This window comes from Formica exsecta, unplaced genomic scaffold (assembly GCF_003651465.1).
Source record: "Formica exsecta isolate Colony F162 unplaced genomic scaffold, ASM365146v1 scaffold223, whole genome shotgun sequence".
In the NCBI taxonomy this organism is placed as follows: domain Eukaryota; kingdom Metazoa; phylum Arthropoda; class Insecta; order Hymenoptera; family Formicidae; genus Formica; species Formica exsecta.
Window position 1 is genome coordinate 253,025 of NW_021849528.1, and position 26,598 is coordinate 279,622.

General features: G+C 44.0%; 1 protein-coding gene across 2 annotated transcripts in view; it reads left to right on the forward strand.

The window, feature by feature from the left end:
- LOC115235482 (protein pangolin, isoforms A/H/I/S-like) overlaps positions 1 to 26,598 on the forward strand; it is a 160,931-nt gene that overhangs the window by 20,841 nt on the left and 113,492 nt on the right. For both annotated transcript variants that reach the window (XM_029807308.1, XM_029807309.1), the window contains exon 3: positions 7,868 to 7,971. In XM_029807308.1, coding sequence (XP_029663168.1) covers positions 7,868 to 7,971 — 104 coding nt within the window. The remainder of the gene's footprint in view (positions 1 to 7,867; positions 7,972 to 26,598) is intronic.

Here is a 26,598-nt window from a genome sequence, read left to right on the forward strand (position 1 = left end):
AAAGAGCGAGACGGGGAGCAGCGGTTGAGCAGCCAGCCGAGCGACGGTCAAACAGACGGACTCCGGCTCCTCTCTTTCCTTCTCACGCGCCTTCTCTTTCTCCTCCTCCTTCATTCTCGATCTTTGCTTCTCCTTCTCTTGTTGCTTTTCTTCGCGCGCGGGCCCTGTCGAGTCAAAACCACCTATGTATGCCTGGCCGAAGCCCCCGGCAGTAGGTCTCGCCTCGGGGCCCCTTTTCTTCTTCTCACCGAGATCTCTCGTTCTCTCCCTCTCTCCCCTCATCTCCCGTCTTCCTCTGCGGTCTCGGCGCGGGCGAGGGCCTGCTCTCTCGTCGGGGTCCAACTTGACCTCTGGTCAACCCGCCCGTTGAATCTTTCGTGTACGCCGTAGTCGATGACAAAATTTTATATCCGCATGTTCGCGAGCTTAATTTACTTTGACAAGTTGTTATCGTTTTAATATACACTATATTACTACTTTTAGATTGTAGAGATTTTTTGCACATTATAAATATAGTGTATCCAAATAAGTTGTATAAATAGAGAAATTCATATAGACAAATTTAAAGAATTTTGATTATATTCTGTAACGCGTTGAACATGTAATTAGCTAATTCTGCACGGTTCCCCGGACGAACAAATCGATCTCTGAAGTCATCTTCGCGAATCCGTTTACGAAGAGAGACTCCATCGACTTTGGAATTCAGTCTGTATGTCGACTTCCACGAGTTTTTGATTGCTTTGATTCTTGCGCGCGGTCTCTTCCTGAGCCTGAGTTCTAACCACGTTTTCGATCCCAACTACGTGACAGTGGGTCTGCTCTCGGGGCCCGTCAGGAATCTCTGAAGCCCATTACGAGGGTGCGCCTACTTGCTTGACCTTTATGCGGCGAAATACGTTGTCTTTGGTTTACAGCGCGTTCACCGTATATTTTTCACGTTTATATTTCGACGAAGAATATCGCAATTCAGACAGAATTTATGAGAAAGTTAAATTTTATTCGATTCATACATTTCTAAATAAATGACTCATTAACATGCATTGTAAAAATTTATGTAGCATAACGGATGCTAAAAAAAAACAAAGTATAGATGAAAAGAATAAATCTTTTCCCCATTTTGGTCACACAACACAGATACACAAACACAGAATACGTGTTATTTTCGCACTACATGCGTTCGTTTTAGAATTCGACAATTCTTTGTTAATGTCGAGAGTGATAAATAGAGCCGATTTTTTGGAAAATTTAAAGAAACGTGTTCTATAACCATGATGAATACGATACTTATTGCACAAAGTATAATACCAAATTTCTTGGTGCTTTTTGGTTGCTACATACTGGTTCTCAATTTCTCTTAAACAGATCTCCCACGTCGAGGAAATCGTTGCTTACAGACAAATGTATTTTCATTTTGGTGTTTCAAGAAAACGTGTTTCTTACGTATTAGAAAAATTATTCGAATTTCTCGCAACCATGGAATCTAGATTTTTCGATTTCAAAGGCTTACTGTTTGCCCATTAATTTACATTTACAATGAAACATCTACAAGAAAGAGTTCTGTTTGAAAAATTAGCTTAACGAATTTTGTAAATTTGTAAAATTTTTTTGTAAGGTTGTTCCATATATCTGACACGGGTTCTTTTAAAAATAAATGGGAAGATATTTACTACATTACATTACATATACATACACACTTTACATATATTTACATTTTATATACGTGTAAAGATGCGGAAATTTTATTTCAGTTAGTTGACAATTTATAAAGAATTAGTCGGAGGTCTAATGCGTTCATTATACTGACGAAAGATGGACTGTTGCACAAAGCTTGTTCAGGATACTGACATTTTATGAGCGCCCTGTAGTTTTTCTATAGTTTCTTTTCATCGAAGAAAAAAAGAGAAAAAACAGATATAGTTTTCGGCCTCCCCGTGTCGAAGGCCACAAAACACCCTCGAAAGACGTAAACAAGAATTTCTGACGCAGGGCAATAAGGCCTCTGTTTCTTAGAATACGCCAGTTTATACGGTTTTTTTTGCGTTGTCATAGATAGGAGGTAGCGGTTAATGTTTAAATTTTTTTTCCTCTTTTCTTCTTCTCAGGATCTGCATTCTCTTCCTCTCACGAAATGAAAAATAATAGTGAATATGTGTAAAGAGGAAATAAGAACCAAGAATAAATTATATTCCCGACGTACGATATGAACCTATTTGTAGCAGACGTTCGGAGTTTTATCTTCGAATCTGAATTGAAAATAATTGTATGGTTTCTCGCCGAGCGTGACATTATTACATGGGAGACAGTTGCGTATTATTGGTGCCATTAATTCGGGTTAATTGTCAGGTTGTGCGGAGTTTTTTTTAATTCGACTTGAAAACATACAGCCATATTAATTAATCAAGGGAGGGAGAGACTCTCATTTGCGCGTTTTATCGTATAACAAGGTCTTCGCGCGATTCAAATCGAAATGTTTTCTTTCGAAAATGCCCTTTTTACAAATTTTTACAAACTAGTTTTATATTTATTTTCTGAATATCTTGTAAAGAGTTGGGGCAAAATTATATTTATTTTTTTTTTAGTTTACACATTTTAGACAATTTATAATTTGCAACAAAAATCAAGGATAAAGTTCTATTTATAAATTAGTGTGTCGTATAATACAAAGAATATTTGAAGAAGTAGAATACACATATATACAAAATATATCTCAAGATATATACATATATTAATATGTATATATAACATATAAAATTATAAATATATAGAGAAAATTATTTTTTTGAATTTTATCGCGAATTATAAATTGTCTAAAACAGACTTTTTAATGACAAACTTGTATTATATGATTTTCAATGAGTATCCTTATCTGGTTTTTCAAAGTTAAAAATTAATTTAGACACAACGTGATATTTGAGCGGTCGCATTTAACGGTGGATGCAGTTTTCGTGAATACGGTCCGTAACGTGCGGGTCCGCGCCGAGTTTGAGAATCGCTGGACAGTGTCGGCAGGTCGGTGGGTAGGTATATGCCGTTGATGGACCAGAGCTAATCTAAAAATCGCCGGAACTTCACAATTATAGTAATTTACCAGCCGACAACAAGCTGTACACACAAGCTCGCTCGTAATGGCATTAACGGCACGCTCTCCCGCTCCCGTGTCCTTTTAGCCGGGATCTGACCGTGATTTGAAGCTCGAATTTGGAAGAAGTCCGTAATTGCCGCTCAAACGGCACCATCCTTTCATCTCCGGATTAGGCGGCGCTAACGCGCGGCCTTTTATCGGCTTCATTCGAGAAACGAGGCGATAACGCAAGAGACGCAATAATTGACATTGTTAGATTTATATATCTCCTCCGCGCTATTTTTGTCGTGATACAAAGTAATCATACTTCCGGCCACGTCACATTTTGTATTATTTTTTTTATAACGATATCATTTCAACTTTCAACTCAGCGCGCACGTTTCTCTCGTACGGCGGAATAAAAAAATTAAAAATATATGAAAAAGAGAAGATATTTATACATAAGCTCGTTTTAATCGCGGAGGCGTATATCGAGATAGAACTCTACGCTTTGTAGTCTCATTTTTCCGTAACGATGACGCCATCATCGTGGTTTTTCCCAGTAGGCGAGATATATCCGACCGATCTCTCGTTGTTTGCCGGGGATACGTGTGGTAGAAAAAACTTCGCTGCTATTCGAAATGTCAAACGGAAATGATCCTCGGGCATAGAGACAATGCGTAGAGAAACAACCCACGAGCACTCGACGGTGCGAGATCGAGAGCGCTTCGGGACATACTTCGAGCCCAAGTAATAATCTCTTCACAACTTCCGCTCTTTGGCTTCCGCGCTCTAATGGGTGCCTTTCCAGGAATCGTCGATGCGGAATCGCGGGGTAACTCGGGATATTGCTTAAGAACCCGTGCAATCACGATCGCTGCGCATCCTCTCGTAAATTGATATTCGCTGCTTGGAACTCTCCTCCGCGGGTTTTCTCGCTGGCGCCAGAGAATCTGCAAGAAATTCACATGACAGAAAGGAAGAGTGGGATTCTCTTCTCGCATGGTAGAAAGAGAATGTTAAAAGAAGCTTTAACATATCAGAAAGAGTTTTTTTCTTCTTATTCAAAATTAAATTAATTACGTCCAATTCTTTAATGTGTAAAGTATATAATTTAGATATCTCTCGATATATCTCTCTAAAACAAAATTATGTAATTCTGGGTTAGAATTTTATAATTTTTATGATTTATATATTTATAAAAGAGAGGAGATTTTTTTATTATAAAACAGAAATATTTAAAAGTAAATGCGCTTATATATGTATTATATTTTGCTATTTTATATCGTGAAACTTATATCGTAAACTCTTTTCTTATTGCATTACTCGGAGATGAGATTGTGAGGGAAATTTTGACATTTCGTATAATGCTGAAATAATATATTTTTTCTAAAAACTACAACTCTTGAAATATAAAAATATTATTATATGAATAAATAAATTTACCTAAACACAATTCTCGCACATAAATTCCAATTCCTTCGTATTCACTTTTAACATTCCGCAAACATTTTTTTTACAATCTTGCCTATTTTCACGTTATCACATAATAAAAATATTTCACAGCATTTCTGAAATTTTAATTTTTTAAAAATATAATGTAATGAAAAATTATAAATTATAAACGTTTTCAAAACGTCCCTTAACTCGTTGATTTCAATTAATTTAAATTCGAAAAATTAGATGTTACAATATTTATCGGTGAAAATTACCTTACATTTTTATTTGAATAAAATGCCATTTACATTTTAATTACGCCGATCAAATTACTCGAACGAGAGATACACTTTCGACAGAAAGCAGACCGCCCGCGTGCTTGATGAAGAAGCCGAGGTCGGATGTTGGTATCGGATGTCAAAATTTTCGCTGTCAGACGCCGTCGCGCGTATCAGTACCGAGAAGTATCCGCGGGTGTGTGTCTCTGGTTGTAAACTTGTGTCAGAGTCGCATTGTGAGGCCCCGAGTATCTATAATTACCGTGCCGGGGTATTATTCCAACAAGACTGCGAAGTAAACAAACCCGCGGGAGAGGAACGAAGAAGAGAGAGAGAGAGAGAGAGAAAGAGAAAAGGACGGAAGAGAGGAGGCTAGAGGAAACGAAGAGAAGACAAGTCGAGTGCACGAACTTTCAGTTAGTGTAGCGCCTATTGGAAGGTCGATGGAACGCGCGAGGGATAGGAGGAGAGGAGTCGCGCCGATCGTGATGGAAAGGACGAACGGGTAGAGGAAGAGGATGAGAGGAAGAGAGACAGGAGGGGCAACGAGCTGGCAATAAACTTTGGGCGCGAGGAGTGTGGCGCACATGTTGTGCGCGCCCGGGATATGCACTCGCCGGGGCGGGTGGATACGAGAGGAACGCGGCTGAAGTTCTGCCTGAACGCTTGACAAGCATTGCAAGCTTCTCGCGCGATTTCCCCCCAAATTGCTACGGAAATTCCGTGACGAAGAAAGTCGCGATGCACGAATATCCAGGAATCGATATGCAACTGCATCGCGAGATTTATTTTTATCGTTATTCTCTAAACACGAGGTGTCTATTGCTTTATGACAGTCTAGCGTTCACTTTGATATTCTAATTCACGATTTTGTTGTACTTTTCTCTCTCTCTCTCACGCGCGACGCGAGAAACTCGATAAAACCAGCTCTCGCGAGGGCTTTTCATCGGCGGACTCGCGGGCGTTGATAAAACGAGGATCGCGGGACTTGACTCGATGGTATGCGTGGTCGCGTTATTTATAGAGTCGCGTAGCTGACAATTTAATCGTTCGCGCGCGTTCGCGCGAATTGCATCGAAGCGTGAGCAGAAGAGACGCGGCAGAAGCGTGTGTTCGCGTCTTAATAACTCGGGGCGCGCGAGCGAGAGCGCCGCGTATGTGTCTCTCGTATTCTCGCTCCGGGGGGAAAGGTCAACGGTCGTGACTCGTGTCGCGCGACGATCGAGATCGCGTAAGCCTGGCGCGAAGAATTGACCCTTTCACGGTCGTCACCGGAGCGGCCGAGACGACCGCGAACAAGCTCGTAGACGACAAGTACATATTAATTGAACTTGCACCATTTATCGGTCGTCCATTTAAACTAGTTTACATTTTTATTGATTCTAAAAAAGAATATATTGAATATATTGAAAATTTTTGACGCTGGAATGCCTCTCGTACAACACGTACAGTTTCATTCGTAGAGTGCACGAGTATCTGGAGAATAAAGTATCAATTAATTTCCTCAACCGTTATATAGAGCGTCGAGTGTCGAGAGAGGATCTTATCTCCCGCGAACTCATTGAAATTATCGCGGAATGATTTTAATTCCACGCGCGCACAGTGGATATCATTGAGAGAGAGAAAGAGAGAACGCGGTTCTCGTTATAAAGTTTGCGGATATTTGAATGTTATTTTCTCCGCTTGTTGTTACAAGCACGATCGCGAAATAATCGGTACCGCCGACTACCTAAAGACGATCAAATCTATCGCGATGCCAACCCTAGACTCGCTGGCCGAATCGACGGACGATCGCTATTGACTCGGACAAGTTTCAATCGAAACGATCGGGTTTCACGGAACGAACCTGGGGAACTCTGACGATTCCGCAAGAGCAAAATCCGTCTTGATTACGGAGACGATACCCGGAGCAGAGTCTCGGAGCAGAGTCTCGGAACGATCGTATCACGGAGCGAATTCTTTTGCGAGGATTTCTCCTGTCGCTCGGAACGACGATCCAGTTTCGCGGAAGGATAAGCCCGAGAGAGATTTCTCCGACTGCAGCATCCGTCTCGCGCCTCACGGATTAGCCGTAGACGATAGACGATTGGTATCGCCACTGAATCTTTGGAGCAGGTTTTCGCGTCGGGATCGGTCTTCTCTGCGCGAACGACGCCGAATCCCATTAAACGAAGACTGGTTTTAATGTAGATGTAATATTTATACGAAGAGACATTTAGAGGCGAGAAAAAACAAGTATGTGGCAAAACAAGTATGCGGATCAAGCGGCCGATTATTGGCTCGATTAAAATGCAACGTTACGTGAAATTGCGAGCGCGACTCGTTCCCAGCTCGGTTCATAATCAATAAGTCGTGCAACGCGATTGACTGATCGCGTGTTTTGTTTAATATTTTATGTCGAGAAAAATGTTTTATACATATTGTATGTGTGCATTTAAAATATTTCTGGTCTCTCGCAAATATGAAAATTTGCGAGAGGAGGAGAGGTATTGCATGCGCGCGAGAAAATTGAGCCAAGTACGAATTGGGTCTAAAATTAGATAAAATAAATATCGCGCGATCTCTCGCACTTTTTTCGGCAAACTGTTATGAAAAAAGAGAAATGAAAACAATTTGTATAGGGAACGTATGTATAATTTAGGCCGGTGTTGCACGAAACGCAAATTGTCGTATTATAAGAGAGAAGAGCTCGGGTCCGTCGGGCTCCCTTTTACTTTGTACAATTTGGTTGCGTTCGCGTGCAGGCCACCGTTTAAAGGTATGTTTCTTCGTCTGTGGTCCGTTTAATGTTTGACTAACGTGCAGCGATCTATATGATCTGTGTGGCCGGCCGGTTGATAAATAATATTGCGCGATATTACAAATTCTTCAGAATTTTTCTATTGCTTGGCCTTAATTCTAGAAATAAACATGCGACAAAAGTGAACATTTTATTAAAAAAATTTTAATTTAATTTAAATATCTCATCGAATGAGATTTATTATAATAAAAGGCAAAAAAGTTTACGCAATCGGCGTAATTAATAATCAACAGTAAATCGACAATTATATCATAATAACCGTGCTTTTTTTCTCGTTTGTTTCCGAAACAGGAAAGGTGGATCCGACGCCGCACACATCCTCGTTCAACATGGGCTACCTCGTCTCGCCGTACCCGTACCCCAACGGAGCCGGAGGACCCATCCCCGTTTCTATGGTGAGTAGAAGTCCGGTTATGCTTCTCTTTGGTTTTATTCCCGTCAAATTTGGCATGCCGCGGACTTGCCACCACAGCTCGTCCCTTTTGTTCTCGAGCGACAACGGGCGCGTCCGTACCGCGTCTTTTGTCCGGACCCCCGATTTGACTTGGTCGGACTGTTCCGCGCGCCGGATCGTGATCACGCTATTGATTTATGGCGTCCGCAAATTGGATTCACGATTTATATTTACAGCCGCGCGCGCGCATGCTCGGTCTCTCTCTCTTTCGCGAGTTTATGATTAATCGCGAGGACCACGTCGTCTTCTCGTTGGCCGCTTCTGAGAAGATTTACAGAATAGTTGACGAAAGATAAGAAGTACAAAAATAACAATAACTCTAACATATGACGGGACTCTAATAAAAATTCTCGATTCACTTCCTTACAGTCTTTGATCGATAAAAAAAAAAACAAAAATTATTCGACGTAAATAATGTCAAATAGAAAAATTATTGAAATAATTTAATTTATTGAGGGAAAATTTATTTATCAGAAAGTAGGTATACAAAGAGAGTTAAGAAACGAATAATAAAATAATCGAATATAAATATTTTTTTTGTAGTATATTAATATGCTTGTACAATGAAATGCTTTGTAGTATATTAAAATGCTTGTATAAGAGAGAACAATGGAAGATATTAGTGCTTGAAATATCGTTTTATTAAAAATGTCGGTATTGTTTGCAGACATTATTTTTATTACTAATTGGTTCTAAAATTTTCTATGATTGGAATTTATATAAAAATATCAATAATCTCGAACATAAAGATATCACACAATTCTATCAGTCTCTCGTTTCCATCACTATTTTTTTTTTTTTACGAATGTCTTTGAGAGAAATACAGAAGTAGGTACTGCGAGAGCATCAAGCCGCGAAAAAGCCGAGTATCGATTGAGGCGAGCGTGCTTCCGCGGATCCGGCTAATTCGGCTGCGGCGAAGCATGGCGTCGCTAAATAGCGGGCAAAATTGAGCCGATTCGGTGTTAAAGAGAGCGTGGCACGGCCGCGGTCGCGATCTCTCGCGGGGGCCCGTGTCGCGCTTTGTGCGCGATTCCACGGCGCGTGAACCCATTAAGAGTGAAGAGGAGAGGAGAGGAGAGGCGCGCCTCTCTTCCCTCCTCCTCTCCTTCCCCTCGTCGATTCTTTACGACCGATAAAATTTCGCGACGCGAAACGCGCGCTACGAGACGACGTTTAATCCTTCATGAAATGCTCGGAAATGTAGCGGCGATGATTACACGGTGCGCGGGTTTCGTCGTGCAACGCAACGCGGCGATGATAAATTATTGGGAATTATCGCGGTAATGTGCGTCGGCGCGTTGACCACTCAATTTCGCCGTTGTTTCATTTACCGTGGAATTTCGCGTTGTATCAATATATATCCGCCGGCGATTTATACCCCGGGCCGTTAACGCGATAAAGCGCTATTAAAGTTATTGCGATTGCGCGTACGCGCGTCCATCGAAGGTCAATAATTAGAGAAACGGACGGAATATGTCGCCGCGTTTGTAGAGGATACGTGTATACAGTATACAGCCGCCCCCTCGTTAGCGGCTGCAAGTTAATGCGCGCGAGAGCGAGGATAAAATTGCTTGGCGAGGAAACGCGGCGTTGATATTAATCTCTTATCGCGGTATTTAATCGAGAAACGTCGACTTTGTCAAATTTTTTAATTTTCGATTTTTAAGATACGCAATCGTGCACTCGCCGTCAATTGTTGTTGCGTGTCTCTAAGGGCATCGACACCTTCTCTCATCGGAATTATACCGGTTTTAATCCTCGACTTGGCCAAGTATACAACAACATACACGACCGCATCTTTTATTTCGTTATGCAAATTCGGGGCGTAGGACTCTGATTAATAAATCCGGCCGAATCGCGGCTGACAGTCCGGCGGCGAGAATCGCGCGCGAAATCAGGTCGAGACGTGAAGGTAAAAGGGTGCGTGACGTGGTCCAGTCTCTAGCGGGAGAGCTTATTAAGGCCTCTTCAACTCTTCGAAGTTGATGAACCATCGGCGATGGTCAGGGATGCTGCCGAGACACGCCGATGATCCACCTCCTTCTCCTTCTCTTCGCTCGCTGGATGTTATCCCGTTCTTCTGGTTTTCTCTCTCTCTCTCTCTTTCTCGATCTCCCTCTTCTCGATCTCTCTCGCGCTCTGGTCTCCGCTCTCCGTGCCTTGGATTTACCTACCTCGGGCACTCATCCTGTACCATGTCATTATGTCGTTATTTCCGACAACGAGCGTGTCTCGGCGAACTCTCTCTCGTACGCTTACCTCCGTTCCAAGGCGGCTACGGGGCGCGAAGCGAGTCTCGCTCGGAATCTCGCGGCAAACATCACTTCCGAATCGTTAGCCGCTCTAAGATCTAGATCTCAACGCATTGCCCGCAATTGTTTATTTAATTGGAAAGTACGTATAATAGTAACTCGAGCCAATCGAAATGTACTAATTAAAATGTACCGATTCAGTAAAACAATCAATTTAATTAATTTAAGTAATAGTGTCAAAGAAAGCAATGTGTCTATATTGATAGGGATCGTATTCGCAAGTACGTATTTATCACGCTGGAATGGCATTTAATCGCTCGGGGAAACTCGTCTTAAGTTTCGAAGTATGTCGTGCGCATGTCGAGAAACGTGCTTACCGCTCGCCAACAAATATTGCCAATCTCGCTTGACCCGCTCGGCGAGAAAAGCAAGCGCGCGCGTGATAACCATTCCGAGTTCGTATTCGCTCGTTCGTTACTTGCCACCTCGTTGGCAACGCGCGGCGATTAGAAGCCCGTTAACGATTCGTCGCGGCGCGTTTAAGCGCATTTCGCAGGAATCCCGGGACACACATCAAGGCTCTTTCTTTCTCTGTCTATCTCGATTACGCGCCCGCCATGGGCGACCGCGGAACCGACCGTTTCGCGGGACTGTCAAGTAGCTTCCAAAGACGATTTCCTCGCGATTCATCGCCGATTGCCGAGCCGTCATGAAAACGACTTGCTAAACGATCCGCGTACATCCCGTGGTATCGGCCGCTTACGCTTCGCGGAATACAAAGAGTTTTTAAGAGCGAGAACGCCAACGCCTTTCGCGCGTCGGAGTAATCCAATCGAGTAATCGGTTTTCGAAAGCGAGGATTTCGCGATAAGGGACCGCCGCGCGAGAAATGCGCAATTAGACCCCTCTGGCCGTGGCCCCGATGTTGAATCCGGGAAAGAATTGATCGCGATTGTAGTATCGAAAGGGACGCGAGGTCGGTTCGCCGCAAACGGCGGCAATTTCATCGGCGAGAATCGCGAACTTTCGTACAATGCAACACGATGGCGAATAGCCTTTCCATCTCTTGTACATTCGACTCTCACGACGACATCGACTCGGATATTCGAGTCGCGTTACATCCCGCCGACGCGACGGTGGTTATCGTCGGTGACAAAGGCAACGGATGTTGCTGGAATTCGCGCGACCGTCGAAAAACGCCGTAGAAAAAGCCGTTGGAACTGTCGAAGGGATGTAACGGGGGCGGGGGAGGAGGGGGGGGAGGGGTAAACGGGGGATATACAGAGAAGAAACACAAAAAATACACACGAACGTTCCGTGCCATTTTCGTGTGCAACGAAACGCGTCCAACCAATTAAAAGGAACGCGAGGTTCCCGAAAATAACGGACGGTATCGAGGCGCACAGTTTTGAAAAACGGAAGCTAGAAAGGGAATCGGGAAGGGAGAGGGAAGCGGATGGAGATGAAGAGCCGGACAGCGAAGGACCGAGTGGCTCGTTCTCTGCAAAGGTCTCGCTGGATACGCACATGAAATATAAAACCCTTATATTAAAACGCGAGGCTCTCGAATTGCGACACGTTTTATCTAAAATTCAATATAATGCACGCGGCCAAAATTGTGTTGCCGTTTCTTTTATTACTTATCTTTAAATAGCAGCCAACATGTAAATATTATATGTATTCGTTGTCTCTATTTCTTTTTTATTCATTATTTTTTTTATCGTTTGTGATATTTATTGTTTCGTTTCTTCTCTTGTGGAGCTTGCTTCAAAATAATATAAGTTCTACTTTATCTCTCTTACTTTCTTTTATTCTACAACACATAGATGTGAGTTGCGTTCATTCAGGTATCCAGATATTAATGAGAATAGCGTGTAAGATAGAGAGGCTTATGACCTACACTGCATTCGGAGCATTTTAGCGTGCCCCTAGAATTCTCCGGAGATTCGCAACGACGACGGTGACGATGGTTTTGTTCCGGGCACACCCTTTGTCTGTTCGCTCCGGCGGAAAAACTACGGTATTGTTCTCATTGTAGAGATATCGGCGTACGAGCGACCTACCGGAGTAGGTGAAGAGAGATGAGGGAGGGTTGTAAGAGGGGGATGCGTGACGCCGGCCAGAGATGCTCGTGTGATACATACCTATTCGGTATGTTCGCTTCTCTTCGTCCTCGTCGTTTCTCTTTCCTCTCAACGTCGTGGCCGCTAATTGTTTGCCAATCAAGAACCGTCGTCTTAGCACTCGTGGGAAGAGAGTCGCCGCTTTCCTTTCCCCATATCAGGTAGCTCGCTCCAGGCTATGGAGACAGATAAAGAGAAAGAGAAAGAGAGACAGAGAAAGAGGAAATGTGGTGTCACGCGTCGCGTCGCATCGGATCGCATTCGATCGGCGATTTTACGCCGCATAGCGTCGTTGCGTAGCAGTAAGACGGAGATTGATGAGACAGCGTAAATTCGAGAGTCTCTTCGAGATCGGGATGAATGTAACGGGCATCCAAACCCGCGTTTCTTACGATGCTGCCTGCTCGCGCTCTCGTGGAGAATGGCGTGGAGTGCGTGATTAATTATTCGGTCTCTTCATGGCCAAAGAGACGTGCCTTCTTTCTCGTCGGATTTTTATTTCGGAATTGTCGGATTATTTCGTCGCGCGAATCCTACGAAGAATTCGCGATCCCCTTATTCGACTCATATTTATGCGGGATTTGTCTGGTGGTGCGAAGGCGCCGTTTAGTCCCGGGCGTCGGCGTTCGCGGTCTCGAGCACTTTTTGTGTTCTCCGAAGATCTCCGTTTTTCTCCTGAGCGAGGGATTGCCCTTTTTCAGGAGGATAATACCGCATAAGGCCGTTAATGCCAAGATGGCCGTGCGATACGCCGTCTCCATTACGCTACCTACTCTCCCTTGTCCCGAGAACCCTACTAATTGTTTTCCTGCTCCTACATTCAACGTGGGAAAAATTGCGAGCGGATTCGCGGACCGAGATCAAGCGCGAGATCGTTCCACCTTAAACGCGCGACGCGACAAAAAATAAAAATGCGTGGAAGAAGATTAACCGATAAGCTTATCGAGAGCTGGCGTAAACAAGATTTCAGAATAAAAATATGCTTTTTTTATTCGATTATTTAATTGAACGTCGTTAATTAAAAACACCAACATATCGGAAAATATGAATTACGTGCGATATGAAAGTTTATACATGATAGTTCGTGTGTGTGTAGGTGCAAGATTCATTAAACAATTAAAGCGAATACTCTCAAACGCGATACTAGCTTTCGAGCTCTCGACTCTCGAGCTACTCGTCGAAGTGGTTTCTCGGTCGCGAACGAGGTCGTCATCGTCAAGTTCGTTTGCCTGGATACATCCTTTCTCTCATTACGCGCCAATTGCGACGACACGCGACAACGAGATTGCCCACGCGACGAAATTTATATCCTTCTCGCGCGACAGGACGAGCGTTTCGTCTCGCATCGCGTCGCGTCTGGATCGTTTAGCGGGTGCGCGTTTGACGTAATCGCCGGTTTTAGGAATTTCGACGACGACAATATTACGTGAATCCTACGCCTGTCTTTCGCGGACGAACGTCCATCTAGCTGGAACGACCGTGTCTATCGTTATCACTTCGTACTTCTTCGACAATGATTCAATCGCGATATGCATATGCCTTTATTCATTCTGCTAGTACAATTTATGCATTGCCACATGTGCATTCCATTCGCAAGGCAACATTCGTTAAACATGTCTGATGAAACATAATTTTATAGTATATAGTTTAGCCTTAATTTCAAGATAAAAATTCAAATATTATATGAATATATTTTTTTTTATATTTCTTATAACACAGAGAAGGATAACAATACTTTTGGCTGTAGTATAATCTTTGTATTATTCGTGTTTGCACGAACGGTATAGCTCAAATAGCCGGAAAAATGCGATAATCGTTGTTCCCGGAATTCCATCCTCTCACATCTTTCTTTTCCAAAATTCTTCTTCTCTTCATCGAGATTCTCAAACGAACATAGATTCCGAGAGATCGCATTAGAGCCAAGCCACTACCCGTTTACAGTTAACACCTGAGACCCCGTAGATCCCTAAGGGGACAAGCACTCCGCGTATAAATCCAGAAAGGATCACTCCAGGGTTTTTTTTTCTTCCCTTCGATGACGCGGCGGTTCCTGCGGGACAAATGAGCCAGAATAAATACCAGGGTGGACCGTGAACGCCGAAGAATGCCCAGAACTAACCACCCTGAAAACGGAAGCGGGAATGTTTACGATCGCCACGACCGGGGACGCTGTTCAAAGAAGAGTCACCGTCGTCTCGCTGACTTCTCTTGCTATACGCAGGTCGCGCGTCTCCACAAACAGATCATTGTAGGCTTCTCTCTGACCGAGCAAACCTCTGTGAAATACGCCGTAAATAATGCATCTTCCGTCGATGATATGTGAATGAGAGGAAAAAAATCTGTGCGCGTGAGGAGAGTAAGATATTGAATAAAGGTAGATGCATAATTACAACAGAAATGGAATAAGGAAAAAAAGTAACAATGAGCATTTTCAATGAGATTTCTGACAATGAATATATTATTTTCCTTTTTTTTTTTTTTCGGAATCTAAAAAGACGGTTATTTTAAACTATAGATGTGAAAGCTCGCTTCAAGCGAGCAGGCAATTTGAAAGGGACAAATGAGCGAAAATAAAAAAAATACCAAGTAGAATCATAAATAACATAGCCGAGAGGAGGACTTGACAATCTTGAGAGAACGGGACACAAGCTGCTGCTGCTGCTGCTGCTGCTGCAGCTCGATTGTTGGGTGAATAATTAATTTATTGGCCGCGCTCGTGCTATCTACTTAGGTAGGATTTCACGAGGCCCCCTCTCCCTTCTAGCCACCGCCGGGATATTATAAAACTCGTTCCACTAGTTTACCCCCGTCGCTCATTTACATTTAATTGGGGAATCAATCCGGTGTGCCGGGGTATCGTTACAGAATATTTATAAGTTCTTTGTGCATGTAATGCCGTGCACAGGTTTTAATTTCGCTGACGGGACGCAGCGCGACGGCAATCTTTCCCGATGACTTCTTTCCGCCTATTCGCGAAAATATCAATTTGAAGTGTGCGATTCGTTCGGGATTCCTTCGATCGCGCGACAACCGCGCCTTTAACGCTTGCCAATTAATAATTCCGCGTGCCGATACGCATCGGCGGAATGTGTGGGGGATCGAAAATTAATACCGAACGCACCTGGCCCGTTGTCGTTACCGGCGGGCGATACGTCATATCTCTCATCGGCACGCACTAATTTATTATAAACCCACTCTAACCCATTATGGACTTCAAAGCGATATGGGCGCGCCATCATTGTTTTCTAGCTTATAAACGCCGCTGGTGGCGCGAGGATGCGAAAACCGTTGAAAGCCGCACGCGTCAAGCACATATACATAATATAGACCGCGTAAACTATCGTGCTTGCATAAATTCACCGCGTTCAATATTCCGCTCATCTTTTATTTCAAAACACACATTTATCTCGCGCTCGCGGTTTTTGCAAAGTAAACCATTAGATCGATAGAATCCCCGGGATCAGTTGTACGCAACGCGCGTTACGCGAGGCTCTTTATCTCTCCTCCTCGAGATTCTTTCACAGAGATCATTCGAATGAGAGACTCGTCGTGCGTGGGTAGCGCGTTATTGCATCGGAGAAGGGAATCTCGCGATGTTTCTCCCGGTCTTAGAAACTGGGACAATGTCGACCATAATTCTAGTTTCACCATGACGCGGGCTATACGCGCGTCTTTACATCGTGCGCCCGCGACGGCGGCTACCACACGAGTGTATTTATTAATCGATAGGCCCGAGCTATCGACAGGCGCGATCACCACCGTTACGACACATTGTAGGCAGCGGGATCAAGTGGGTCACGCGTTTGTACGGCCTGCGAGACTCATCGCCATGTGATAACCACTTAAGCCGGCGGACTACTCGTCTCGGCGCTGTCCGTTATTTCTTCCTTCTCCTTTTCTCTAATTTATTCGACGTTCCTTAACCAGCCTCTAGATAGACATCTAAAAGGGAACACGCCGTACATTAACACAATTACGATATAAATTTTAAATGGTGCGGCTAATAAAATGATTATTCTAATAAGGTCTTTAAATCGCGGAGCGCATAACTATTTGAAATAACGATAAATATCACAAACGATATATCACGGCGATCACAAGCGCGCGATAAGAAAATCGTACACTCTTGTTTTGGTAGAAAATTCAATCTACTCTGATCGACCTCGTCGATCGAGAAAATAAATCTGCGCGCGAAGGCAAACCTGTTTGCAGAAGTCCGTACCGCCCGCGGATCCCCAGAGTGCCGTTCGTGATTTAATGCCAATAACGAAGCGTGAATCGTGAACGAATCGAACCGCAGACGTCTCCGGCTATTTTTTCGATTGTCAAATGTTCTCTTGATCGGATTCGATTGTCTGTCTGTATGTACCTCTCTCTTTCTCTCTGTCGCGAAAACGAAACGAGAGAGAAGTAAGAGATGCTTAAGTTTAAGAGATATTAAAAAAAGAGTTTTACCGACGCCGTGATCGACTCGAGATTTGACTCATTCGACGAGAGCTCTTTAATCGAAGTAGGAAAACGAGCCAGCCAGCCTGCCCTCCGCCTCACCTTTTCTTCCTTCCTTTTAACTTCGCGGCGCGGCTATTTTAAGAGTTACGCACGCGGCACAGGAAGTTTATAGCGTGTACGGTTTCGGGCCTGCCGAAGAGGCGGTATCCCACCTCTCCCTTTCGAAAGACCTAGGGAAGACACGGGCGACGCTTCTCCAAATAGAAAACGCATCCCGATCGTAATCAGTGACAGCCTAATTTCCCTCCTCCGGACGACGGTCATCGTTCATCTTTAAACGCTCAAGGTTCTAAAGGCGGACGTCGCGCAACAAAACTATTCTAGTTACGTGATGATTTAAAAGACTCGTGTATTTCCAGTCGAAATAACTGGTGACGGATACTTGAGAAAATATCAAAGACTATGAAAGGAACGTTTTATGGAATGTCGATTGTTCGAGCATCGTCGAACGAGAGTTGCCGCAACGTCGAGTCGGTGCCCGGATCCGCGAGCGTTCGTCGCTTATATTTTGTTGAACCCCGCTCTCGATGAGGGTACAACAATGTCTCTCCCTCGAAAGATCCCGTCACGGTTCGTCTAGAGCACGTACAGGAGACCTTAGAGCGATAGAAAAAGCGCTGCGCAGGACCGGGCATTTTCCAGAAATCGTAAAGCACGATTTTAGAGGAGGGGAAGGGGGATGGAATAAGAAAAACGCGCGACTATGGATAAGAAGGTAGAGGAAGGGGGTCAGGTTTTACGCGCGGGTGTGCTTTGGCATTTTGCCTCCTTTAAATTGCAGTCCGAGACCGTCGATACCTCCGCTCCGGACACAAAACAAGCCCTCGCTCGCTTTTTCATTCGGTCGAATGGGAAGAAGGGGGCGGAAGGGGGAAAGGGGAGCAAAAAAGGGAGCCGGGACGGCCTCGCGCAACGATGGAAACGCGCAACTCTCTTGCTCGCGGTAAGAAGAAGGGGGTTGCGTTGCCTGTGAATTCCCCCGTCGTCGTCTCTCCCCCCGCGTCTTCTTACCGCTCTCCCCCGTGGCCATTTTGCGATGGAAACGGCCCTCGACGAGAGAGCCTCGGTTATTACAGTGCCGACAGCCCGTTTCGAGCATACAGAAGCGACCTGGAGGCAGAGCATCCAGTGCTTTAACCTAAACCTGGCAAAACTAGGGAAATAAAGTTAATATCATGTATCATAATAACTAGGATGCAAAGAGAAAACAAACAAATATTTTTTAAACCGTAATAATTTTAATAATTATAATAACACGCAACAAAAGTATCAAGTGAGAGATGTGATAATCATTTTCATGGACTTTGCAAATTTCAGAATACATTTTAGTCACAAACAGGAGATTATTTTATCCGGGTCTAGGTAATAAAAAGAGAGATGTAACGTGAAGTTTAGAGTTGAGGGCCTTTCACACGATCTCCGGATAATGTCGCTGCCGAGCGATATCAAACTCCTGTTTGTCCGTTCCGTTCGTCGTTCGTATGATCGATCGCAGTCTCACGAAGGTAGGAAAATTGCGCCGGAGGAACCGAGGCCGCGCCTCGTCGAACGTTAATTTCGGGCCGGATCGGATTCTCTACTGCACGCGCGGCGAGTAAATGGAAATGACGTGTTCATTATATATCTAGTACGGCACGAGGTCGGTCTCATTAGTTAGAAAGGCGGCGTTAATGCGACCCGCCCTGCGCTAGGTGCGATTTATTATACCAGTCGCGTATACACATCGCGATTCTTGCGCTCTTGCTTGCTTCCTTGGCAAGCAAATTCGCGAGCGGACGTTTCATCTAGTAGAATTAAAATCTGGACGAGATAATCTGATTATTATTTTTTTGATTCCGAATAATTTTTTTTTTTCACAAAATTGAAAAATTGTATTCTTATAAAGTAGATCAAATTCTCTCTGAAATCTTAGATGTATATCTCAGCTGGTTCTACGCAACGCGTTTTCGATGTTACAAGTAGTAGGTTTCAAGATGTTACAATTTCGGGACGTTATTCATCCAGAGTTAAGTAGGTCTCCGTACTGTGCGGGTGGTCTTTCCGTTTGCAAAGGCCGGACGATTTTATGGTTTCCGCTCACCCGAGGCCTAAGCCATCGTCATTTTCAAGGCTCGTTCGTAGCTCAAATTAATTTCCCTCTAATGCCGCTGATATATTGTTGCGGGCGCGTCGGCTCTCGGTATTACGGCGGCGTTAAAGGGAAATTAATTGCGGGTTCATGCGCTCATTGCGATAATTGGTTAGAAAAGGAGAGTATCACCCCGTGAGTCTATTAACAAGAGGGTAATAAAAAGAATGTAAAATATAAATCGTTGCTTCCCCCTCTTTCTCCCTTTCTCTCTCGCAAAATATGGAAGAAAAAAATCTGGTGAACGTCCCCGCTAAAACCGTGAGAATCGAAGAAAATGAGACGGTCGTTTGTTTAGTAGATTACCTAGAAGTGAACGGATATACACAATGAGCTCTCGCGCGCCGATGGAAAGACCGTCGACCGCAGTGGCATTTGCATCATTCACCTTGAGAGGTAGATACCGCGAGTAGAGAGAGAAAGAGAGAGAGAGAGAGAGAGAGAGAGCGCCTTGTGTCTCACCGCGGATTACGTTCGAAGGAATTTATCGCTCGGTTAGTAACGCCGAGATGCGTCTCGCTCATCTTCGTCTTCCTCTCCCTCCTCCCAGTTTTGCTCTTATGAGACCCTGCGCCATCGCATTAATCCTTTCGGGGCGCTGAGTTATTATAATATATAAATATAAATAGGGTTATAATAATCGGATAATACAGTACTTTCTAATAATTCTCTCTTATTGGACGAATACTAATACAACCAGTTCACGTCAAAGCGTCTTTAAGCGACAATTATGAGCTGCCAGTGATTTTTTGAGTAAATATATAATTAATGAAGAATTTTTTAAAATAATCTTTCTTTTGGGGGGAACGTTAAGTTCTTCGCGTCGACCTGATCTCCGCGTCTAATAGAACCTCGTCCTCATACGCGACCGCCTTTTCTCTTTGGCCGTCCATCTACTCGCGCTTTTTATTCGCAGTTAATATATGAGTGGCGACGATTCCTTCCTTCGTAATGGTCTCGCGTGCCGCTGCTCTCTCGCGTTTCTCGGCACAACCGCTCGTTATTTTGTCGAGCACCAGTAATTCCGCCGGTTCTGCGCGTCGCGAAAAAGCGATAGCGCACGATTGTCAGCGCTGAAAATAATAACGTGAGTGCGCGTAAAAGAAAGAGGAAGAGAGAGAGAGAGAGAGAGATTGCTTCCCTTCTCTCCGTCCGAGAGGACAAAACCGGCCGACTCTTTCTGTTCTCGCCGAACTCGCATCGCGCGCACACTTGTTCCGGCGCGCGTGCGCCACGTGGAATCGCGCGATGTCTGTGCGTTACTTTATAATCGAGAGAGACGATCTTTCAATTAAAATATTCTGCTCGGTGATTTTAAACATTTGCACAGCTTTAAAGCCGCCCACGCTTCTCCTTCGTGTCAGAGAGCCGATCTTTTTCCTCGCCGCGAGAATTTCTCCGCATCACGTATATGTAATAGGAAAAAAAAAAAAAAAAGATAAAAATATTATATCTTCTATAGAGACCCCGACGTCGAGACTCGTAAGCAGAAGGATTAAAATCACGTGTTGAAGTGCCCCGCTAACGAGGCGAGCTATACGTTGATTCCTGCTAACGTAACTAAAATCTTTCACGTATGTACATAAAAATAATTATCCGTATCAACGTATATCGGGAAAATATCCAAAATCGGATTTGTCCCATTAGAGAACTACGTAGTTCGCAATGAAAGAGGATTCCGTCTTACGGACTGAGATAAAACGGAAGAGATAGCGCGAGCGGAGAGAGAAGAGAGAAGTGCAGAAAAGGGAAAAGAAGGGGGTGAGGGGGAGGGAGAGGAAGAGAGAAGAGATGAAATCTGTGTATTACCGCGGTGGTGAACGATGAGAGGGGTGTGCCGGTCGTCGGTAATAGCCGGTAAGGTGCGGTATTATGAGCGGCTCGCAAAAAAAAAAAAAAGAAAAAAAAAGAAAAAAAAAGAGAGAAAAAAACGAAAGAAAAACATGACGTTACGCTAGGCCACTCCTGCGGTTGACCGAAAGCTGAAAAAAAGAAGGAAAACAAAAGTGCATTACAATTCGTCGCTTCTTATTGTTTACCGCAATTGGCCGTCGACGACCCTTCCCTCGCTCTTCCCCTGCCCCTTTCCCTCCCCGCTCGCCTCACCCTGTTATTGTTTTGTTGGCCGCGCGCTTTCCGCCGTTTCATTATGCCCTTTGTCCGCGCGCGCGGCTTTTATCGTCTGTTTAATATTTATCACCCGATGCACGGGTGCAATACTAATTTCTTCGGGTCGCGCCCGATTCGTTCGATCTCGAACGTCAACTCCGAGGGCTCGTCGGTTTGCGAAAATCACTCTCACGCGCTTTTAATCGGTGACCAAATTGCCGATTTTTATGCGAGAAACTGCTGAGCAGTCCACAGAAATATAAGAAAGATATCCAAAATCGGATATTTTTATTTTTTGATTCTAATCCTTATTGTTAGCTGAAAATTCGAAACAAATATGTATATTTATTAGAAACTAGTTCCTGTCAAATTGTTCCTGTCAGTTTTGATAATGCTGTCTTAATCTTTTCTTTTCTTATGGTCTTTTTTAAAAACAGAAGACTGAGCTTTGAGATATTGATTAATGGTAAAATTGACATATCTTTTAAAAATTATAGAAACATGATAAAAAAAGAAGAAAAAACGAAACAAATTTAGAAATGTACAAGCATATAAAAGTAACATATTGTAATATCATCAAAAAAAAAATTCTGCTTTATTAATGCAATTTAGATTATATAATTTGTCAAAGGAATTATATTTATGCAGGAGAATTATCAGATATTCAAGAACTCAGCATAAACGATCAACGTATGCGTACTATGAGTTTTCGATGAGTAAATTAACTAAATAGACAAAGTTTATTTCAAGATAGATAAAATGCAGCAATTAATGGCTGAGAAAAAAATATGTTGATTTTGGCTTTTTTTTTTTTTTTTTTGAAATATGCACATTTTTGATAATATTTTATTTAGGATAATAAATCACCAAATTGGTGATAAATATAATAGAATAAAAATTCTAAAAGTCTAATTCTAATAGGATAAAAATTCTTTCATGTATGAAACGTTGATATTCGTTTATGTGGTTCGTAGTTTATTAATGAGCACTCCAGTCCACGTTCTTAGAATGAAAAATGGTGATTGAGAATATTAACGCGCAATCATATTCTATCTGTGCCGACATGCCTCCTAATCTCCGTTGCATGTCGCGGACTAATAACAAGAAACTCACGATAAAGCGAATTCTCATTTAAGACTAAATAAGTCGCGCGAGCGTGAGCGTAGAGCGAGTGGTAAATTAAGGTTCTGGTCACAAATGACAAGAAATTTAGCATTAGCGAGATAAAATATATCCGATATCATCGCGGTCTTCGTGTGACACGAAGATGACGAGCTGGGCGTCTCTAATTAATGACAGTCGGCAAATCGTCGAGAGCGGGGGAGACCTGAAGACTCGGATGGATTCGTACGACGTTTGCGTGACTCAGACTTCTGCTTTACCTACCTTTACAGGTGACTAGTTTGCTTGCTCGCACGTCACGTCACGTGATGTTAATCCTGTCAGACGCCTTGCCTCTTTAAGTCGGTAATTCTTCAAATCAATGTCCATTTCTCTGACATATTTCAAGTACTTATTTCAACAAAATACTTGAACTTTCAGCAAGGTATCATTTTGATACGCGTGAATTTGCTTGAAATCCGATGGATCCAGAGTGGCACTCTAGGATCAATTCACGGATATGACGAAGCCTTTCGGCGCGATAGAGGCAAGCTCGCTCGGTTACGCGAGCGATAATTTATTTCACGCGGGCGAGAGTAAGGCGCGCGATCGAAGGGCTTTTTGACGCAGATAAGAGCCGCTGAAATTTAACGGCGATATCGATGGTTCGGCATGCGTGGCTGGTGTGGGTGCCGCCGCGGGTGCACCGGTTTCCGAGGTGCTCAGATGGGCAGCCGATATGGTCCGCTATTAGTCTCTGCATGCTCAGAAGCACTATAGCGTCCCGTCCTCTCCTCTGTCCAAGTGCAGGAGGAGAGCGAGCGCGCACCGACAGAGAGAGAGAGAGAGAGAGAGAGAGAGAGAGAAGGCACGCGCTTTTTGGGGCGTAGGTAATAGTGAGAGAGTGCCCATTAGGGGCGAATCGCCCAGGCCGGAGAAGGCCTCTCGCAAAACTTCGCACCTGCCCTATACCGTCGTCATAATGCATATTCATAGCGGGCCCCCGGACGGAGAGGGCGCGCTTTAATCCTCAAAACGTAACTAGACGCGGACGGAAAAACCACGAGGCTCGCGCAGAACACAAGGATGAAAACTTTCTCTCGTGACTCGTTATTTTCGGCTTGCGTCGTCCCTCTGTGCCGCAAAAGGGCCCCGGCGCCGCTAATCCTCGATTTCGCGGTGGAAAAAGAAAGTGCCTGTCGGAGAGACGCTCTCGATCTCCCTCGCTCTCTCTTTATTTCTCTCCCGTTCGCCCACTCGCGGTTAAGGCGGCCACGCGAGTGGCCGAGAATAATGACATTATTGCGGGGCCGCTTGCAGCTTATGGCAATTAAAACTTTGGTAATTGCCGTGGGCGAGTTACGTAATTACCACGTCACGGCGAACGTTGCATTTCGTCGTTCTCCTGAATGTAGATTTCGTTGATTATTAACTTTAATGTTGATTTATGGAATACGGTTCGTCCTCGGTTCGGTATTTTTTTCGGCCGTTATTCCTTATACCGGATCCGAATGTAATCGATTAGATCGAGTTCTACCGAAATCGTCAATAGGGCCTTCTTAGGAAGGAAAGACAACGCCTCTGTTGTGGTGGGAGCATTTAATGATTGACGATAGATATAGCGTTTAGCGTTGCCTGGCGCAGTCACTGTTTGCTATCGCATGTAAATAATAATTGCTTACGGCTGCATGTTTATCGCTGCATTATCTAAAGTATCTCTTTACGCTCCCAGACACAATCACACACACACACACACACACACACACGCAAACATGAGTTATACGAGTAATATTCTTTTATTTCTTCGTTTGCATGATGACAAATTATTTTGCAAAAATTGAAGTATCTTTGACTCGCACGGAAGCTTCTTTGCGTGCGTGAAATGCCATCTCGTAAAGCGCATCTCGTCATCGACAACTTGACGGCAAGACAATGCTATCATTGTTATCATTGCGAGCGTGGTGGCTACGTCATGCGGCACGACGCTGAACGGCCGCCGCTTTAAATCGCTTCGCCTCGACGAGACCGTTAAGCCCTTCATGGTTAACCGAGGCTCGTGCTACAACAGTCGCCTCTTTGTCGATTAGCACGCCAACCAGGGACGGTCGGATTTTTACCGAGCTCGTGACGCCCGTAATTTTTATCGAAGCCCGGGATGCGCGGGGACGAAGGAACGCGCCCGAAAAACGCGCAAAAATCCGACGCCGATATTTTTATCGAGAGAGTGCACGTGTGAAGCCATCGGTATGTATGTATGTATGTATGTATATATGTATGTATGTACGTATGTATGTATGTATATATGTATTTAAATAACCGTGACGAGTTTCGTCGAACAATATCAGCGTCGGGATATCGTTAGCAAAAAATAACTGTTTGCGCTGGAGTAAAAAAACAATATAAATTCATAATAATATAGAATAGGCAAAAAATACGCGTCTCTTCGTTCGTAATGACGTAAATGCGATGCTCGTTTACGCGCGCGCATAACGAGTGGTACAGTCACGTCGTGTCGCACACGGCACACGCCCGTGCACGGTGGTCTTGTATATATCGGCGCATGGCGAACTTCCCGGCGCTGCTTTATCATTATCGGATGTGACTAATGCGGCGTTTAACGCAACCTCGCGTTAGTTGTTATTATAGCCCTTGGCGAACGGGTCCTCTTCCCTCCTCCCCTCACGCTCGTTCTCTCTTTCTCTCTCTCTCTCTCTCTCTCTCCCTCTCCCTCTCCCCCGCTCCCTTTCACTGCTGAGCGGGCGAAACGCCCTTTCGTATCCACGCATGGCCCCCGGAGGTTCCGAGCGAGTCCGATTCTGACGCTGGTTTTACCCATCCGATGAACCCAGGATCGGTCAGGACTCGGTCTATTGTTTCTCGGATTCACACGCTGGTGATGAATGTAAAAGAGATTTCTCTTCGACACTAAACACCGATCGTCGGTACAAGTCTCTTTTAGAAAGTCTTTCGAGAAAAAGGCGCTCTTAAAAATTCTAATCTCTATTTTCTTTGCGAGAATTAATTATGATTTCCTTTTACGCAAGTCTCTCTCTCTCTCTCTTTCATATTAATAAATAAAAATTAATGATATTAATGCACATTTTTTAATTAAATTTTACTTACGATTTATTGATGCATATAATATAGATACAAGAATAATTTAATAACAGGCACTATTTTTTCGAAACTTGCGTCATTTATGCTTGCTCACCTATTCGATTGACACGTGCGTATCACGTGGCGTATCTCGTCGCGTCGCTTCTGTCTCAACTGATACGCGACTTGCACAGCGGTCCCGTTTATATCCCGCAGTAAACATCGGGGACGTGGTTCCTGTTATCGGATGCTGCCCGCTACTGCGTTTACGCGTATCTCTCTCTTATCGCAGCTCTACAGGACCGCGGCGCAATATATCGCGGCCGCACGATTAGTTCGGCGAACTGATCAGTAATCGCTCCGTATCGACGCTCCTAAATGACACTCGTCGTGACCTAGATGATGCGAGACATTGAAACGAATGAAACAGCGACGCGCATTTTTTTCGATGTACTCGGCTACGCGGTTGATTTTTCGAGGAGACACCCGGTATGTCTAAACGCGACGCAGTCTCACACTACTGTGGCTATGCTAACACGGATTAATCTCGCTTAATAACAGTCATAGCGTTCGTGTATCTCGCCCTTTACCGTCGTTCGCTATTATTTGCGCAATTATTTCCGGCTGCGCGTCGGATAAGCAATATTATTAACATTATCGGCAATTAGGCCAAGGTGCTGGTCGATAACGATATTCGGTCAATTCTAATCGTTAACTCTTTATAACCGCTGAGAGCACACGATATTCGTTTCTCTTATTCTAAAATTTTTTTCGTGTGCGTAGAGATGATATATATATGACATATTATTTTTCTTTTCTTTTTATATATCGATGTGAGAACATTTCATCAAGATGGTGAGATATCAGCGTTAACGTTAATGTAAAAAGACGAGAGCCAAACAGAATAATTAAAGGAGCACAAGCGTGAGTCTCTGTGACGTTTACGACCTGAATGGTACATTTTTACAACGAGTACACTTTCCGCCGACAATAAACCGAAGATTGGTTGGCTTTAACAAACATCGCGTGTACACGTCGCCATTTACGTATGCGAGACAAGTTAAATGGATACGCTCGGTTGGCCTGTTATCCGGATGGCTTCCAGGCTCGCTGGCTGTTGGCGAGATAATCGCTTACACGTTGCACGCGTTGGTTAATTCACCGTCGTCTGACAAGCGAGAAAATCCTACCTAGAATTACTCGCGCCGTCTACATAGTACGCTTCGAATCGAGTTGCATCTTATGAA